Raw genomic sequence first — 18,187 nt, forward strand, 5'->3', positions numbered from 1 at the left:
GACTACCAAAATCCCCCTACCCACGGAGGGGAGAGAAACATCCAAGCTTCTCCCTGTCATCGCTCCCGGGATCCCCGTACAGAGCAGCGGTGGTACCTCAACCTCACCACACACCGTGGGTGGCGTCACAAACCGACATCCCAAACACCAACAAACCACCCCTTTCACTCACGGGGGAGGAGCGACGCTCGTGTCCCCGGATCCGGCCCACCGCTCGAGCCACCGAGCAGCAGTAGCAGCGCCGGACCCGAGCGTGGTGAGCGCAGCGCCCTCCCCGCCCGCGACAACTAGGCGTCACGAACAGGATTCTACCGTTCTACCGCCCGGTAGAAGTGCGCCTTGTGTCCCGCCGGAGGTGTCCGGCCGAAAATATTCGGAAGCCGCCATCTTGGGCGCGAAAAGTCCCCGCTCGAGCGTCATCCCGAGCAGTGGAGGCGCGAAAGCCGAAGCTCCGCCCCTGAAGAGGAGGTGCCGGAAAGAGACCAAGGAGGGTACGGAAGGCGTCTGGCCGCATGTGGACCACGGCTATAAAAGCAGGGACGCCAGGACCCTGTGGCCATCTTTTGGTTCCTGGAAGAGGCCGCCGCAGCGATGCACCGTCCGATCAGCAACACCGTAGCCCCCGCGCCCGGCACCCATCCTGCTGTCCCAAGGATCAGCGCCCACATCCTGCTGTCCCAAGGATCAGCGCCCCCATCCTGCTGTCCCAAGGACCAGCGTCCCCATCCTGCTGTCCCAAGGACCAGCACCCCCATCCTGCTGTCCCAAGGACCAGCGCCCCCATCCTGCTGTCCCAAGGACCAGCTCCCCCATCCTGCTGTCCCAAGGATCAGCGCCCCCATCCTGCTGTCCCAAGGATCAGCGCCCCCATCCTGCTGCACTGTGGTCAGTGCCCCCATCCTGCTGTCCCAAGGATCAGTGCCCCCATCCTGCTGTACTGTGGTCAGTGCCCCCATCATGCTGTCCCAAGGATCAGTGCCCCCATCCTGCTGCGCCAGGGTCAGTGCTACAGGCCACAGCAAGGAGAAGACACCGGTGTTACCTAGCCGATGCCCTGGCTGTGGAGCTCACTGGCCACATTCGTCTTCTGACTCTGCAGCTCCTCGATCTCCTTCATCTTCTTCTCCAGGTCTGTCTCCAGCTTCTCCACCTCCTCTACAAGAACAGTTCAGACTGCCAGGACCCCAGCACATATCCCCCCCCTTTAAGAGACACCACGACACCATTTTTTCTTTAAAACAAACTTTTTATTTAACTTTGCTTTGGAGAGTCAAAGGAAATCAATGCTCTCATCTTTTGGGATAAAATTATGGTCACAGCTCTCCAAACAGGCGTTAAACCAGCCAAATATACCAGGGGTTTAGGTAAAGTACTGCCACTCGGCCGTCTGGTGCGGGTATTTCGCCTCCATTTTTCCTTATTTCCAACCCCTTCCGCCAAGGAGCAGCCAAATATCAACGAGCTGCGACCCCACCCACCAGGGACTGGAGCGCTTGCACGACACCCTCACGGATTCCTGCCATGAACACATCCTGCCCACTATCATTCAGATGCACTCTATCCGCCCGCAGGTAAGCCGCATTATCACCCTCCAGCTGGTGATGGCGGACGACAACCCCGTTTTTAAACCGGATGAATTTGGAGATACGCTGATTCAGTGTTCGCCGTGTTCGTTCTATGGCGAAACCTTCCCTAGCGCCATGCCAAACGAGCCGTGGAATTACCTTGGACCAAACCAGCTTCATTTGGGGGAAGAAGCAGGGGAATTTGTCCATATCTGACCGCATAAGGGTCAGTAACTCAGCCAACGGGAAAGAAACCAGGTCGTTACCCCCGGCGTGTATCACCATAACCACTGGGGAAGAGACCATCCTTACTATCTTGACCACCTCCGGTAAAACTTGCGGCCAGGACAGGCCCCTGATACCTCTCCAGTTAACATCGATGTCGAGTAATCCCAAGGACCAGCCACCAGGTCGAGAGTCCGCTCTCCGAGCCGCCCAGTACACAAGTGAATGACCTAGGATCCACACACTCGGACGGCTTGTATCTGAAAGGAAAACAATGTCAACCGCAGAAAAACAAATAAAACAGGTACCTTCGCCTTTGCAATGCTCCAGCTAACCACGTCCCGCTAGATCAGCCGCATGTGTTCCCAAACCACAGCGGCGTGCCCCTGTTACACCACCAACATGACAAGTTTACTTAAATGGAGACAGAACATTTATTATGTCTGAAGGCAAAATGTGAGTCACTGGTCTCAGTACAGACATCATTTACTGCAGCTTTGAAGACCGGCTGAGTCACAGGACAAACGCAGTTTCTGCGATTGACCGCCGGCTGGTCAGTATTATGGCAGAGCAGCGGATATGAGGCCTGTAAAGACTTCAGACATCCGAGAACCAACCACCAAAGCATGAACTCTATATAATATACACAGTGTGCAGAATTATTAGGCAAGTTGTATTTTAGAGGCTTTTTTTTATTATTGATCAACAGCTATGTTCTCAATCAACCCAAAAGACTCAAATATCAAAGCTTAATATTTTTGGAAATTGGAGTGTTTTGGGTTTTTTTTTATTTGGCTATCTTAGGAGGATATCTGTTTGTGCAGGTAACTATTACTGTGCAGAATTATTAGGCAACTTAATAAAAACCAAATATATTCCCATCTCACTTATTTATTTTCACCAAGTAAACCAATATAACTGCACAAAATTTAGAAATAAAAATTTAAAATTAGTGACCAATATAGCCATCATTCTTTATGATGACACTCAGCAGCCAACCATCCATAGATTCTGTCAGTTGCTTGATCTGTTTACGATCAACATTGCGTGCAGCAGCCACCACAGCCTCCAGACACTGTTCTGAGAGGTGGACTGTTTTCCCTCCCTGTAGATCTTACATTTTATGAGGGACCACAGGTTCTCTATGGAGTGCAGATCAGGTGAACAAGGGGGCCATGTCATTTTTTCATCTTTTAGACCTTTACTGGCCAGCCACGCTGTGGAGTAGTTGGATGCATGTGACGGAGCATTGTCCTGCATGAAAAAAGAGAATTTTGTTTACTTACCGTAAATTCTTTTTCTTATAGTTCCGTATTGGGAGACCCAGACCATGGGTGTTTAGCTTCTGCCTCCGGAGGACACACAAAGTACTACACTTAAAAGTGTAGCTCCTCCCTCTGAGCTTATACACCACCTGGAGAACCAGATCTAGCCAGGTTAGTGCAAAAGCTGAAGGAGAATTGCCACCCACAAGTAAAAACAGAGCAAAAACCGGAACAACCGGAGATTCTGTCAACAACAACAGCCGGTGAAAACACGTGGAACAAGAAACTGCCAACAGGCAACAGGGAGGGAGCTGGGTCTCCCAATACGGAACTATAAGAAAAAGAATTTACGGTAAGTAAACAAAATTCTCTTTTTCTTTATCGTTCCTATGGGAGACCCAGACCATGGGACGTCTCAAAGCAGTCCATGGGTGGGAAATAAACAGAAAAACTAAGAAGTAGGCAGAACCTAACTTCACAAATGGGCGACAGCCGCCTGAAGGATGCGTCTACCCAAGCTCGCATCTACCAAAGCATGAGCATGCACTTGGTAGTGCTTTGAAAAGGTATGCAGGCTAGTCCAAGTGGCAGCCTGACTGACTTGTTGAGCCGTAGCCTGGTGCCTGAAAGCCCAAGAGGCACCGACAGCTCTGGTCGAGTGTGCCTTGATCCCCGGCGGGGGAGGCACCTGAGAACACTGGTAGGCGTCCAAAATGGTCGACCTAATCCAACGGGCTAAGGTCGGCTTAGAAGCAGTGAGGCCCTTGCGCCGACCTGTGGTTAGCACAAAAAGAGAGGTGCACCACCTAAGAGCAGCGGTGCGAGACAGATAGATCCGGAGAGCACGCACCAGATCCAGAGTATGCAGCGCTTTTCCAAAGCGATGAACAGGAGCCGGACAAAAGGAAGGTAGGGTAATGTCCTGGTTAAGGTGGAAAGGAGAGACCACCTTAGGAAGAAAGTCCGGAGTCAGACGGAGAACCACCTTGTCTTGATGAAAAACCAAAAAAGGTGACTCCGAAGAGAGCGCAACCAAATCGGAGACTCTCCTGAGGGAAGTTATGGCCACTAGAAAGACCACTTTCTGTGAAAGACGAAACAAACCTCCCTAAGAGGCTCAAAGGGGGGTTTCTGCAAAACCGTGAGGACCAAGTTAAGGTCCCAGGGATCCAAGGGCCGCCGGTAAGGCGGAATGATGTGAGACGCGCCCTGCATGAAGGTGCGGACCTGAGCCAGCCGGGCGAGACGCCGCTGGAACAGCACTGACAGAGCTGAGACTTGTCCCTTGAGAGAGTTGAGGGACAGTCCCAGCTGCAGACCAGACTGTAGAAAGGACAGAAGGGTCGGCAAGGAAAATGGCCAAGGAGGATGGCCGGAAGAGCGACACCAGGACAGGAAAATTTTCCAAGTCCTGTGATAGATCTTGGCGGAGGAAGACTTACAGGCCCGAGTCATAGTGGAGATGACTTCAGGAGGGATACCAGAAGCCGTCAAGATCCAGGACTCAAGAGCCACGCCGTCAATTTGAGAGCCGCAGAATTCAGGCGGAAAAACGGACCTTGTGAGAGAAGGTCTGGACGGTCCGGAAGATGCCACGGCACCTCTACGGACAGATGGAGCAGGTCTGGGTACCGAGCTCGCCTGGGCCAGTCCGGAGCAATGAGGATGACTCGACGGCCCTCCATTCTGATCTTGCGCAGGACTCTGGGCAAGAGAGCTAGAGGGGGAAACACGTAGGACAGACGAAACTGGGACCAGTCTTGAACCAGAGCGTCCGAGGTGAATGCCTGAGGATCGTGGGAGCGAGCCACGTAAACGGGAACTTTGTTGTTGTGACGGGATGCCATTAGGTCCACGTCCGGAGTGCCCCATTTGCGGCAGATTGACTGAAAAACTGCTGGGTGCAGGGACCACTCACCACTGTCCACGGTTTGACGGCTGAGATAATCTGCCTCCCAGTTTTCCACGCCTGGGATGTGGACTGCGGATATGGTGGACTTGGAGTCCTCCGCCCATTGAAGGATGCGTTGTACCTCCAACATTGCCAGGCGGCTGCGTGTCCCGCCTTGGTGGTTGATGTAGGCAACCGCTGTCGCGTTGTCCGACTGGACTCGGATGTGCCTGCCCGCCAGCAGATGGTGAAAATCTAGGAGAGCCAGAAGCACGGCTCTGGTTTCCAGCACATTGATCGAAAGGGCTGACTCGGATGGAGTCCAAGTGCCCTGCGCTCGGTGGTGGAGACATACCGCTCCCCAGCCGGATAGACTGGCATCCGTGGTGAGGATCACGCAGGACGGGGCCAGAAAGGAGCGCCCCTGGGACAGAGAGAGGGGCCGAAGCCACCACTGAAGAGAGCTCCTGGTCTGTGGCGACAGAGCCACTAACCTGTGCAAGGAGGAAGGCCGCTTGTCCCAACAGCGGAGAATGTCCAGCTGCAGAGGGCGCAGATGGAACTGGGCAAAGGGAACAGCCTCCATTGACGCCACCATTTGACCCAGCACCTGCATCAGGCGCCTGAGGGAATAACGGCGGGGCCTCAGCAGAGAGCGCACCGCCAGTTGGAGGGACTGCTGTTTGACTAAGGGCAACTTCACAAGTGCCGGCAAAGTCTCGAACTGCATCCCTAGGTACGTGAGACTCTGGGTCGGAGTCAGAGTGGATTTGGGAAGGTTGACAAGCCACCCGAATTGGGCTAGAGTGGCGAGAGTGAGCGAGACAGTCCGCTGACAGTCTACGCTGGATGAAGCCTTGACTAGAAGGTCGTCCAGGTAAGGGATCACTGCCAACCCCTGTAGGTGCAGGACCGCAATCACTGCTGCCATGACCTTGGTGAATACCCGAGGAGCTGTGGCCAACCCGAAGGGGAGAGCCACGAATTGGAAATGTTCCTCTCCGATTGCAAAACGTAGCCAACGCTGGTGTGAAACTGCAATTGGTACATGCAGATAGGCATCTCTGATGTCAATGGATGCCAGGAAATCCCCTTGGGTCATTGAGGCAATGGCTGATCGCAGAGACTCCATGCGAAAATGCCGCACCTGAACATGCTTGTTGAGAAGCTTGAGATCCAGGATGGGCCGGAAGGAACCATCCTTTTTGGGGACTAGGAAGAGATTTGAGTAGAAACCTCTGAACCGTTCCCGGGCGGGAACCGGTACAATTACTCCGTTGGCCTGCAAGGATGCCACGGCCTGTGAGAAGGCGGCGGCCTTGGAGCAGGGGGGAGTTGAGAGAAAAAATCTGTTTGGCGGGCTGGAAGAGAATTCTATCCTGTAGCCGTGGGAGATGATATCCCTCACCCACTGATCGGAGACGTGTTGAAACCACGCGTCGCCAAAGTGGGAGAGCCTGCCACCGACTAAGGACGTTTCTGGCGCGGACAGATAGTCACGAGGAGGCTGCCTTAGCGGCAGCACCTCCTGCGGTCTTTTGTGGACACGCTTTTGGGCGCCAGTTGGATTTCTGGTCCTTGGCTGAGTTAGTGGACGAGGCCGAGAGCTTAGAGGAGGACCAGTTGGAGGAACGAAAGGAACGAAACCTCGACTGATTCCTGCCCTGGACAGGTTTCCTGGTTTTGGTTTGTGGCATGGAAGTACTCTTCCCGCCAGTAGCTTCCTTAATAATTTCATCCAGCTGTTCCCCGAACAGCCGGGACCCTGAAAAGGGAGTCCAGCAAGGTACTTCTTTGAAGAAGCATCTGCCTTCCACTCTCGAAGCCACAAGATTCTGCGGATAGCGAGGGAATTAGCCGAAGCCACCGCAGTGCGGTGAGAATCCTCCTGCATGGCAGACATGGCATAGCATGAAAAAGCTGAAGCTTGGGAAGTTAAGGTAACCATTTCGGGCATAGATTCCCTGGCGAGGGAATGCATCCCCTCTAGAGAAGCAGAGATGGCTTTCAGAGCCCACACTGCTGCAAAAGTCGGGGAGAACGAAGCCCCCGCCGCTTCATATATGGATTTGGCCAGAAGGTCAATCCGGCGGTCAGTGGAATCCTTAAGAGAGGTGCCATCAGCAACCGATACAATGGTCCGGGCTGAGAGTCTAGACACCGGAGGGTCTACCTTTGGGGAATGAGCCCACTCCTTGACCACCTCAGGTGGAAAGGGAAAGCGGTCATCAGAACCACGCTTTGGGAAGCGTTTGTCAGGACAGGCTCTGGGCTTGGTCACAGCGGCCTGAAAACTGGAGTGGCTAAAGAACACACTCTTTATCTCTTAGGCGAGGTAAACTGGTGCTTTTCTGCCAGAGAGGGTTGCTCCTCTGATACTGGCGGATTGAGATCCAGTACAGAATTAATGGACGCAATCAAATCACTAACATCTGAGTCACTTTCGGACAGATCAATGGGGTACATGGAGTTAACCTCCGAGCCCCCCGTAAAGACATCCTCCTCGTCCTGCGAGTCAGCTCCTGAATTAGAGCCGTGGGACGAGGAAGGAGAGGGAACCCTGCGTCTCTTCTTAGAAGGACGGGGTCTGGGACCAGATGATGAATCCTCTGTGAGCTCCGGTCCTGAGAGACCCCTAGCAGCAGAGGCACCCTGTGAAAGGGGCTGATGCATGTTCAGCAAAGTCCTGGACAGAAGTCCCTTGGAGTCAGCAAAAGACTGGGAGATAGACCTAGAAAAGGATTCTACCCAAGCCGGGGGTTCAGCCACAGGAGCAGGAGCAGCCTGAGAGACCACTGGGGGTGAGACTCCAGGCTGACGCACCGCCACGTTAGAGCAGGCATCACAATGTGGGAAGATGCTCGGTTCAGGCAGCAGGAGCTTACATGCAGTGCATACTGAATACAGCTTTGGAGCCTTGCTCCTCGTGTGAGACATGCTGCTGGAGTGGGGGCTCTGCCAGAGAATGAACCCCAGAGAGTATAATCAGAGGTCCACAACCGGAGACCGGTTGTGGCTTACCAGACCGCTGGAGCAGTGTTGTGTGCCCTCCAGATCCCGAAGCCCGGACCCCCAAGCACAGCAACTCAGCAGAGATGCTGCAGACCAGCGCTGCAATGCAGAGAGAACGCTGGGAAAATGGCCGCCGGAGCAAAGAGAGGGGGCGGGACTTGTTTGAGATGCGGGATCTGAAGGGCCATAGAGATCTACAGTTGAGGAGACACATACTGCAGTAGGGAGTGTCCCTCCCCTTGCAGAACGGCCGCCGGGCGGAGCCGAGCCTATCCCTCTGCATGAGTGACATGCGAGGGCAGTGAAACCGAAAGTAGGCCTCCGGCAAAGCCGGGGCCTAAATTTGAGCGGCGCGGCCGGCGCGCAGGCACCATCGGCGCGGTTCTCAGGCAACAGCCAGAGAACCCGCCGGAAATGTCATAAAAACACATCAGCACACTCTCCCACAACAAAAAAGTACAGGGACCCCCAATATATAAACGTCTCAGGTAGTTTGCTTGCTGAGACGCCGGGTTCCAAGTCCCTGGGGATGAGTGCTCCGGTCCAGCAGGGTCCTGAAGGGCTAAGGATGGAGACCGGTCTCCTGCTAAGCATGGAGACCGTGCTGGCTCCCACTTCAAGCCAGAGCCCAGGAGGGATGGTGAAGGAGCGCGGCATGTAAGGCTCCAGCCTTGGAATCAACCTTAACAACACCGCCGACACAGTGGGGTGAGAAGGGACATGCCGGGAGTCCAGACTTGGACCCGCTTTTCTTCAAACTCTTTCCAAAAATCAAAAAATCAGATGAGAATGCATGTGTGGATGTATGCCTCCTGAACACAAAGCGATAAACTGGCTAGATCTGGTTCTCCAGGGGGTGTATAAGCTCAGAGGGAGGAGCTACACTTTTAAGTGTAGTACTTTGTGTGTCCTCCGGAGGCAGAAGCTAAACACCCATGGTCTGGGTCTCCCATAGGAACGATAAAGAAATCATGTTTTTCTTGAACGTTACCGACTTCTTCCTGTACCACTGCTTGAAGAAGTTGTCTTCCAGAAACTGGCAGTAGGTCTGGGAGTTGAGCTTCACTCCATCCTCAACCCAAAAAGGTCCCACAAGTTCATCTTTGATGATACCAGCCCATACCAGTCCCCACCTCCACCTTGCTGGCGTCTGAGTAGGAGTGGAGCGCTCTGCCCTTTACTGATCCAGCCTCTGGCCCATCCATCTGGCCCATCAAGTATCACTTCTTATTTCATCAGTCCATAAAATCTTTGAAAATCATTCTTAAGATATTTCTTGGCCCAGTCTTGACGTTTTATCTTATGTTTCTTGGTCAGAGGTGGTGGTTTTTCAGCCTTCCTTACCTTGGCCATGTCCTTGAGTATGGCACACCTTGTGCTTTTTGATACTCCAGTAACGTTGCAGCTCTGAAATATGGCCAAACTGGTGGCAAATGGGATCTTGGCAGCTTCACGCTGAATTTTCCTCAATTCATAGGCAGTTATTTTGCACCCTTTTTTGCCCAACACGCTTCTTGCGATCCTGTTGGCTATTTGCCATGAAACGCTTGATTGTTCGGTGATCACGCTTCAAAAGTTTGGCAATTTGAAGACTGCTGCATCCCTCTGCAAGACATCTCACAATTTTGGACTTTTCAGAGCCCGTCAAATCTCTCTTCTGACCCATTTTGCCAAAAGAAAAGAAGTTGCCTAATAATTAAGCACACCTCATATAGAGTGTTGATGTCATTACACCGCACCCCTCCTCATTACAGAGATGCACATCACCTGATTTACTTAATTGGTAGTTGGCTCTCAAGCCTATACAGCTTGGAGTAGGACAACATGTATAAAAATGTGATCAAAATACTCATTTGCCTAATAATTCTGCACACAGTGTATATATATGTTTCACAACCATACCTGCTCAGCAGTGCGGAAGTAAATGCTTTTATCTGCTCCACAGCTGATCATTCGCATCTTGCCATCGTTAGCTGAAAAAGTAGCAGATTCAGGTTAGCAGTACGACAGTCGCCATCTTGGCAAAGATGATCAGTCTTCTTTACAAGGTATATAGCATTGTACTAGTCTATATGACTGCACATCAGAGCTCACCAGTAAATTTTACAGCAGTGATTGATGAAGAGTGGTCATCCAAGGTTTGTTGAAGGCTGTAATCTTTTGATGCATCTAGGACATGAATCAGTCGGTCACGGCTGGCAGAGGCCAACAGGTTCATTCCTAAAAAGGCAAACAAAAAAAAAAAAAAAAAGCATAAGATATTGAAGAAATAAAATGAATCACAATACATAAATGCACGTATAAAAGGTCACCTTGCCACGGTTGATCGGCTCACATGAATTGGCCAATTCTTGTGTGCCACCTATTCTGACTGTGCTTTCCGCCTATCAGCCACAGGGTGATTTTAATTAGTGCCAGATCCTATCTCCCCATACATTTGTAGAATTATAGCCCAGGAGAGGCAGGACACTAATATAGGGTCCCATCAAAGAAAGGTCACCTTGCCGTGGTTGATGAGCCAACTTTCATTTTTTTATGTATATTGCATATAGCATTAATGCAGTTTAGATTTCACATATTCTATGTTTGGTGCTTACAGAGGCTGCTGTATCCTTTTGTTTGTATATTTACCTGTGTCTGGTTTAGAATATTCTAAGCAAAGGATTTCCGAATCATGAGCTTCTACTTTCAGTAGCTCCGTCAGAGACTGCAGCTCATGAACCCTGTAATAATGAAGAATAAGCATTCAATCCCCCTAATATAGTGAGAATTTCGATGCCAGATATCCCCTCTGACCCTATACCTGAGTGTGCCGGTTCTGTCGCCTGAGGCCAAGTGTTGGCCATTGGGGCTCACACACACGGAGCGAATCCCGGCCTCGGTGTCCAGGGTCTGCACATCGACCTTGTCCACCAACCCAGTGCAGTTACAGTCAGTGTCGAGCAGAGCTTGTGTGTTACCATCAATCAGAAGAATTTTCATCAAGTCCTGGTAAAGTCAAAGAACGTGAGACAATAAGAGTTGGTCGTGCTGTACATGAAACAACCCCCCCCCCCACAACCAAATACACGCACATTGCTGAGGATGTTCCGGTGTAACGCCGTGCCATGGATGTTAGACGTCTCCATGTTCCACAGTCGGATGGTGCTGTCAGAAGAGCCGGTAATGAAGGAGTTTGGGGGCAGGCAGGCCTGGTTGCTGTCCTTCATTTCAGGGTAAACCTAGACAAAAATATATAAAATTGGTATATAAGAAGCAAATGCTACCATTTATAAGATGAAACGGCTTAAATAACAATTCCTTAATTGTAGAGTCACTCACTTTACAATCAACAGAAAAAATGTAAAGTATCTGCGGCTTCAAATCAGCCCAGAATAAGATGTACTGATGTGATTCTATAGATCAGATCACTGCAATTTATAATAGCCAGTTTTATCTTAAAAGGAGATGACTCCGCACATATAAACGCCCTCAGAGCGGCGCTCGCTGAACAAGGCAGCACATCAATACTATAAAATAGACATCTGTGTTGTATTTTTTATCTCGGTCGGCACGCTCATACCTCAGCGCTCCATACACAGGAGGAGTGGTACAGGGCAGAGTAGACTTTCCCCACTTTCTTCAGATCTTTAATGTCCCATACATAAAGACTGTGGTCATTGTACACACAAGACAGCCACTGGTTGGTGGAGTCAAAAGTCATACCGACGGTGTCCGGGTACTTGGCATCCGCAGCATTGGAGAAGAGGCGGCTGCAAAGAGAATAGATTGCATGAAAAAAACAAACAAACAGATATGGGAGATTTAAAGGAAAACCTATATAAACTATATATAAATGGAGAGCGAGCACAAGGCAGAAAGCGGAGGCCATCCAGAGGCACGACGCTCCCCAACACTGAAAGCGGCACGACGCTGGCCAACACTGAAAGCGGCACGACGCTGCCCAACACTGAAAGCAGCACGACGCTGCCCACCACTGAAATCGGCACGACGCTGCCCATCTTGTCGGATGAGGCGACGTCCCTCTTCAGTTCCCTCAACTCTTGGTCCAGTCCGGAGAGTCTGTGCCGAGCGCGGGAATCCTGTACATCCCGCTACAAAACACAGCATCGTATCAGCACACGCCGAAGGGGGTGCTCCGCCGCACCGCATACATGCTGAAGGGGGTGCTCCACTGCACCGTACACATGCTGAAGGGGGCGCTCCTCGGTACACATACAAGACTGAGGAGGCGCAGGGGGTATGGGCAGATTATTAAGGGTATTCAGAGTGCGGGGGGAGTATGGGCAGGGTATTCAGAGTGCGGGGGGAGTATGGGCAGGATTTCAGAGTGTCGGGGGTATGGGCAGGATTTCAGAGTGTCGGGGGTATGGGCAGGATTTCAGAGTGTCGGGGGAATGGGCAGGATTTCAGGGTAAGGTCCCAGATTTCGGGGTGAGGGAGTATGGGCAGGATTTCAGGGTGCGGGGGGGGGTGTATTGGCAGGATTTCGGGGTGCAGGAGGGTATGGGCAGCATTTCGGGGTTCACCAGCTGGCAGTGAATACCGCACCTCGGCCTCCAGCTGGTGCAGCTCGGCCAGCAGCCTCTCCCGCTCTTCCTCAGCCTCCAGCAGCTGCTGGTCAGCCAGGCCTTGTATCTCCTCCATGGTGCGGAGCTTCTGGTTCAGCCGTTGGACCTGGTTTTCCAGTTGTCGCTCCGCTGCCTCGTGCTGTCGCTCCGCTGCCTCGTGCTGTCGCTCCGCTGCTTCGTGTTGTCGCTGCTCCATCTGGATCTATGGAGAAGAGAGATCTAAGTCTTCCTCCATTCCTGTGCACAATGCGTCTCACCAGTTTCCACATCTCTACATGACATACTGCTGGATACTGGTATTACGCACAGCTGAGGTTTTGTTACATTTGCATCCAGTCTCCCCTGTGACCTAATGCACTGACACATTGTAACGTGTTAGACATTATTGCACAGCAGTTTGTGGCTGGCAGCAGAGCAGTGGTGAGAAGCTGCGTGCGGACTCCGTCTCTGTGCTCACCCTGGCGTCTGCCGCCTTGGTACACGCCTTCTTATAGTCCTCGGGGGCCTGGCGGGCACGCTCCTGGAGGGCAGAGACCTCCTTTTGCAGCCTCTGGTGCCGCTCCTCTGCCTCCTTCTTCTCCTCTTCTGATTTCCGCAGGATCTGACCGATCTGTCTCTGTAGCTCCAGAAGATTCTGCCCCAGGACATCAGATGGACCCAAACATCTGCCAAAAACCAAATGTAGAAATTACACGGGTCCCACGTGTGCCATACACATCCAGTGTCCATTGTAGCATCGGCCCCCCATGTGTAACATGAGGGCGCTGTTGTGTCTGCACATATACGGCTCCTCCACGTCTGGAGGAAACATTGTAATGAAATGTCCAATAATCCAGGGCCTCTTCAGCCCGGGACAGGAGAGGCGAGGCGAGGGCCGGCGCCCCCAGCTTGGGACAGGAGAGGCGAGGCGAGGGCCAGTGCCCCCAGCCCGGGACAGGAGAGGCGAGGCGAGGGCCGGCGCCCCCAGCTTGGGACAGGAGAGGCGAGGCAAGGTCTGGCGCCCCCAGTCCAGGAAAGACGAGGGCCAGCTTCCCCAGCCCAGAACAGGAGAGACGAGGGCCAGTGCCACCAGTCCAGTAAAGGCGAGGGCCGGCAACCCCAGCCTGGGCGCGCGGCGGCAAAGTTTTAGGCCACGCCCCCTAACCACACCCATTTCACAGTCACGCCCATATCCACTCCCCATCCACACCCATTCAGCATGGACACGCAGGCAGCCGGCGGGCTTCCAGCATGGACACGCAGGCAGCCGGCGGGCCTCCAGCATTGACACGCAGGCAGCCGGCGGGCCTCCAGCATTGACACGCAGGCAGCCGGCGGGCCTCCAGCATCGACACGCAGGCAGCCGGCGGGCCTCCAGCATGGACACGCAGGCAGCCGGCGGGCCTCCAGCATGGACACGCAGGCAGCCGGCGGGCCTCCAGCATGGACACGCAGGCAGCCGGCGGGCCTCCAGCATGGACACGCAGGCAGCCGGCGGGCCTCCAGCATGGACACGCAGGCAGCCGGCGGGCCTCCAGCATGGACACGCAGGCAGCCGGCGGGCCTCCAGCATGGACACGCAGGCAGCCACAGAGAGGCGGCCGGTCGCCCGCACAGAGAGGCGGCCGTCCGCCCGAACAGAGAGGCGGCCGTCCGCCCGAACAGCTCCGGCCGGGGGGGGGGGGGAGAAGGAAATCAGCGCTGGGGAGATTCAGTTTACATACCAGCAGCAGCACAGCGCTCCTCTCTGTTATGCCACGTCTACTAGGATGGTAGGAGGGAAAAGCAGTGAGGCGGGGAGAGTGGGTGGGCGGATCCCGGGAGACGGCCGTCCCGCCCGTGGCAACGGGACAAACAATGTAAAGCGTGAAAGTCCCGCTGTATCCGGGACGGTTGGGAGGTATGTGTTCATAATTTACACCTACTGTCAATTCTATAAGTAGGCACTGAATAATTACAGCCAAAGCTTTCAAACCTCAGGTTCTGAATGTTTTTGATTAGAACGGTACATACCTGCAAAACTTATGGCTAAGAATGTCTTTAGTGGAATTTTTTTTTTCAAGATGATAAATGTTCACACTTCTCTTGACAATATTACACTAAAATCTTGAGAAATAGAAGATCCAATGTATAATTGACCCAGTAACATGTCACAACATGAATTTTGTTGTCTATTTTAACTTGCAAGTTAAGCAGGAAAAAGCGCACTGCTACATATGCAAAGTTTCTAAAGCCTGACTACAATGTGAAAACAGTGTAAGATGAGCACATTGAAATGCCTGACATGAAAACATAATACATCTGGATATTATCATCTTCATTAACCCCTAGAGAGTTGGTGCTAACACAAATAGACTATTTGTTACATATGTATCATATCCACGTATATACAATTTTATCCAAGCTTTAAGGCTCCACTTGTGGTCTGCCTCTATGGCTACTTTCACACATCCGGTTTGAGCACTGCGGCTCAATCCGGCTGTGAAACCTATGGAACGGATGCAGCGAAAACACCGCATCCTTTGCATAAGTTTTTACATGCGGCCCGTCCATTTTTTTCCGGTTGCGGCACGCTACTGAGCATGCGCAGTAGAAGAAACCGCATGCGGCGGCCGGATGCGGTTTTTTCCGCATCGCGCCGCATCCGGCATCCATAGGCATGCATTGAAAATGCGCCGCAGCGGCCGGATGCGGCGCGATGCGGTTTTTTTTGCCGGAGTAAAAAACGTTGCAGGCAACGTTCCATCCGGCCGTGGCATCGGCTAAATCTGCCGCATGCGGCAAAAACCGGACCGAACGCAGGCCCATGCGGCACAATACGGCACTAATGTAAGTCTATGCAAAAAAACCCGCAACCGGCGGCAAAAAAAACGGTTGCGGTTTTTCTGCAGAGTGCCGTATTGTGCCGCAGTGCAAAAACCGGATGTGTGAAAGTAGCCTAAGTAAAAAGAAGTTAAGACAGGCTTTTCCAAAAAACTGTCATGTGCAAATGCTCTCACAGTTAAAGTGGTCTCCTCATTTCCACATCGGCGGCGAGCTGAGTGAGAGGAAACCAAAGTACCCAGAGCAAACCCATACAATCACAGGGAGAACATGCAAATTCCTTGCAGATGTTGTCCTTGGGGGGATTTGAACCCAAGAATCACTGAGCCACCATGCCACCCAAATATCAGTACTTTTCACACCATTACTGCAGGAGCTCGGCAAAGCCAACAGCCGAGCTCCCGTAGTAACAGCCAGGGATGGTGTGTGGCCCTCTAGATGCTGCAATGGATAGTGATCATGGCATTTAGAAGCTTGTGGGAGAGGGCTCCTATTCTGACCTCCATTGGCCACTCCCGTGACTAAATCATGGGGAGCCAATGGTTGTCATGGCACCCAGAGGTCAAACAATTACCTCCTGGTATTGTGGTATGATGGTCTGTTAGGCCAGAGAACAATTGTAGGCATTCTGTCTGTGTAATGATAGGTCTCAAGAATTGCAATACATGTCTATTGCAGTACATGAAGATGCATACAGTTGCACACTAAAAAGCCAACAATGCATAAAGGAATTCTGGTATTTCATTACTGCTATAGGAATATATGAAAAAAGAGATATTTGGTTTATGAATTGGCCAATGCATGTAAGCCCGGTCACCACGGCAAGGTATATCTCTGTAAACTAAATCCAAACGCTCCCTCCCTTCTGAGCCCCACAATGTGCCTAAACCACAGGTAGCATCCACATGTTTGGCTTTTCTATAGTAAGGAAAGCCCATTACATTTACAAGGTGCAGGTCTCTTGAAGCTGAAGCTGGACACAATATTCTGGGCACTACAAGATTTCCATTTTCACAACAGCAACATCCATTGCTGCTTTTTTCTGGAAAACACCCATGTGTTCCATGTTTCAAAATCTTCTCTACACCGGTAGATGAATTCCCAGAAGGGTGTAATTTCCAATTTGGGGTCACTTGAAGGTGGTTTCTGCTGTTTTGGAACTTAGGGTCTTTGTATATGGCGTCCAAAAACCATACTAGGAAACTCTGTGCTCCAAAAGTCAAATAGTGCTCCTTCCCTCCCAAGTCTCGCCATGTGGCCAAATGGTACTGCACAGCCACATATGTGGTATACTCACTTTCACAAGAATTTGTGTAATAATAATTATACAGACTCTTTCATCTATTTAACTTTGTGAAAATGTAAAATATGGGGCTAAAATTACATTTTAGTGGTAAAAATGTAATTATTTTTTCTTCACCGCTCAATGGTATAACATTTTGTGACACACCTGTGATGTCAAATTGAAAACGGCACCCATAAATAAATTAATTGAGGGGTCCAGTTTCTAAGATGGGGTTACGTGTGATTTCTGCTGTTCTGGCACCTCAGGGGCTCTGCTAATATGATATGGTACTCGCAAAGCAATCCAGCCAAATCTGCACTCCGATATGGTGCGCCTTTCCTTCTATGCTGTGCACTGTGCCTGAAAAGTAGTTTCTGATCACATATGGGATACTGCTGTAGTCAGGAGAAATCGTGTAACATATTTTATGGTACTTTTTCTCCTGTTACCCTTGAAAAATATTTTTTTTCACTTCAGCATCAGTTTTGTTGAAAACAAAATGTAATATATCATTTATACTGCCCAATATCATAAAATTCAGTGAAACACCAATGGGTTCAAGATGCTCACCACCCCCCTAGAAAAAAATCTTAAGGGGTGTGGTTTCCAAAAATGTGTCACATTTGGGGGGTTTCTGCTGTTTTGAAACCTTGGCTGCTCTGCAAACGAGGCATGTGTTACGTCCCCACAGGAGTCCGCTCCAGCGACTTCTGCTTCGATCACCAGGCAATACCGTGTTCTTGTCATGGATAGGGCTGGTGATGGGAGAGGAGTCGATGCCAGCGGCGCTGGTGGGCACAGGCTCCGCTCATCCACTGGGCTGGGTTTCCTTGGGATCTGCAGTAGCACTGGCTGACTGTAAGTGGTGTGTGTCTTCCAGCAGAAGTTACCATCATTCAGCTACAACCAATGGGAAGACACCACACCCTTTGTATTTGCCATCCTGTCTGCTGACCTCTGCCAGAGATAGTTCTGTATTTCTGGTTCCTGTCCTGCCCTGTTCTGTTTAGTAATTCTGGTGTTCTGACTTCTGCTTGTTTCCTGACTACCCTCCTGCATGCTGTTTATGTACCTTGCTGCCCGATCCAGATTTCACCTCTGCTTTGTTTTCTGATTACGTCCTTGCCTGCGTGATTCTGTCCCTGTTTTGCATTTCCCGGTTTGACCCTGCCTGACTACTACTATCATCGAACTGCAGCCTTCCACAGGTAGTGATCACCTTGGGCCCTATGTAATTCCAAATCCCTGTATAGGGGTTAAAGGGTTTCAGGGTTCTAGGGGTCCTGCTTGGTGAGTGGCTTCCCTCTAGCTTGTCCATTACAGCCTGTCTGAGTCTGTGGATCCAAGCAGGTGTTACAATATGGCATTCATAATCTATCCCAGGCAATATTGCACTCCAAAAATCAAATGTTGCTCTTTCCTTTCTGAGCCCTGCTGTGCATCCAAACAATAGTTTTCCACCACATATGGGATATCGACGTACTGTAGAGAAATTGCAGAACAAATTGTATGGTGTAATTTCTCCTGTTAATATTGTGAAAATGCAAACTTTGGAACAAAAATAAAATTTT

At 51.3% G+C, this 18,187-nt stretch overlaps 2 protein-coding genes across 3 annotated transcripts in view; both read right to left on the bottom strand.

Moving 5' to 3' along the window:
* Positions 1–1,558: 1,558 nt before the first annotated feature.
* Positions 1,559–18,187, bottom strand: part of LOC142250700 (mitogen-activated protein kinase-binding protein 1-like) — a 54,321-nt gene continuing 37,692 nt past the window's right edge. Inside the window, exons 2-8 of one of the 2 annotated variants that reach the window (XM_075322898.1) lie at positions 11,521–11,710; positions 11,033–11,179; positions 10,762–10,946; positions 10,590–10,681; positions 10,053–10,178; positions 9,861–9,931; positions 1,559–2,050 (exon numbers count right to left, since the gene is read on the bottom strand). In XM_075322898.1, the coding sequence (XP_075179013.1) occupies positions 2,021–2,050; positions 9,861–9,931; positions 10,053–10,178; positions 10,590–10,681; positions 10,762–10,946; positions 11,033–11,179; positions 11,521–11,661 (792 nt within the window). In that variant the 5' untranslated portion in view covers positions 11,662–11,710 and the 3' untranslated portion in view covers positions 1,559–2,020. Of the gene's footprint in view, positions 2,051–9,860; positions 9,932–10,052; positions 10,179–10,589; positions 10,682–10,761; positions 10,947–11,032; positions 11,180–11,520; positions 11,744–18,187 lie in introns of those variants that run through there. The other variant, XM_075322897.1, reaches the window with a different exon arrangement.
* LOC142251875 (centriolin-like) lies at positions 12,312–16,397 on the bottom strand. Its single transcript, XM_075324923.1, has 3 exons — positions 16,330–16,397; positions 12,987–13,194; positions 12,312–12,731 (listed from the first exon to the last, which is right to left on the bottom strand). Exons 1-3 carry the CDS (start codon positions 16,395–16,397, stop codon positions 12,312–12,314), a joined length of 696 nt encoding a protein of 231 aa, XP_075181038.1.

This window comes from Anomaloglossus baeobatrachus, chromosome 9 (assembly GCF_048569485.1).
Source record: "Anomaloglossus baeobatrachus isolate aAnoBae1 chromosome 9, aAnoBae1.hap1, whole genome shotgun sequence".
Taxonomy (NCBI): Eukaryota; Metazoa; Chordata; class Amphibia; order Anura; family Aromobatidae; genus Anomaloglossus; species Anomaloglossus baeobatrachus.

Bases quoted from the DNA above. Each gene is read 5' to 3' on its own strand.
- LOC142251875 (XM_075324923.1), bottom strand. From the start codon at position 16,397: ATGGAACACATGGGTGTTTTCCAGAAAAAAGCAGCAATGGATGTTGCT. The intron at 13,195-16,329 runs GTAGTGCCCAGA...GGTTTTTGGCAG, and splicing joins GTTGTGAAAATGGAAATCTT to ATGTTTGGGTCCATCTGATG. The intron at 12,732-12,986 runs GTGAGCACAGAG...TCTTCTCCATAG, and splicing joins CCAAGGCGGCAGACGCCAGG to ATCCAGATGGAGCAGCGACA.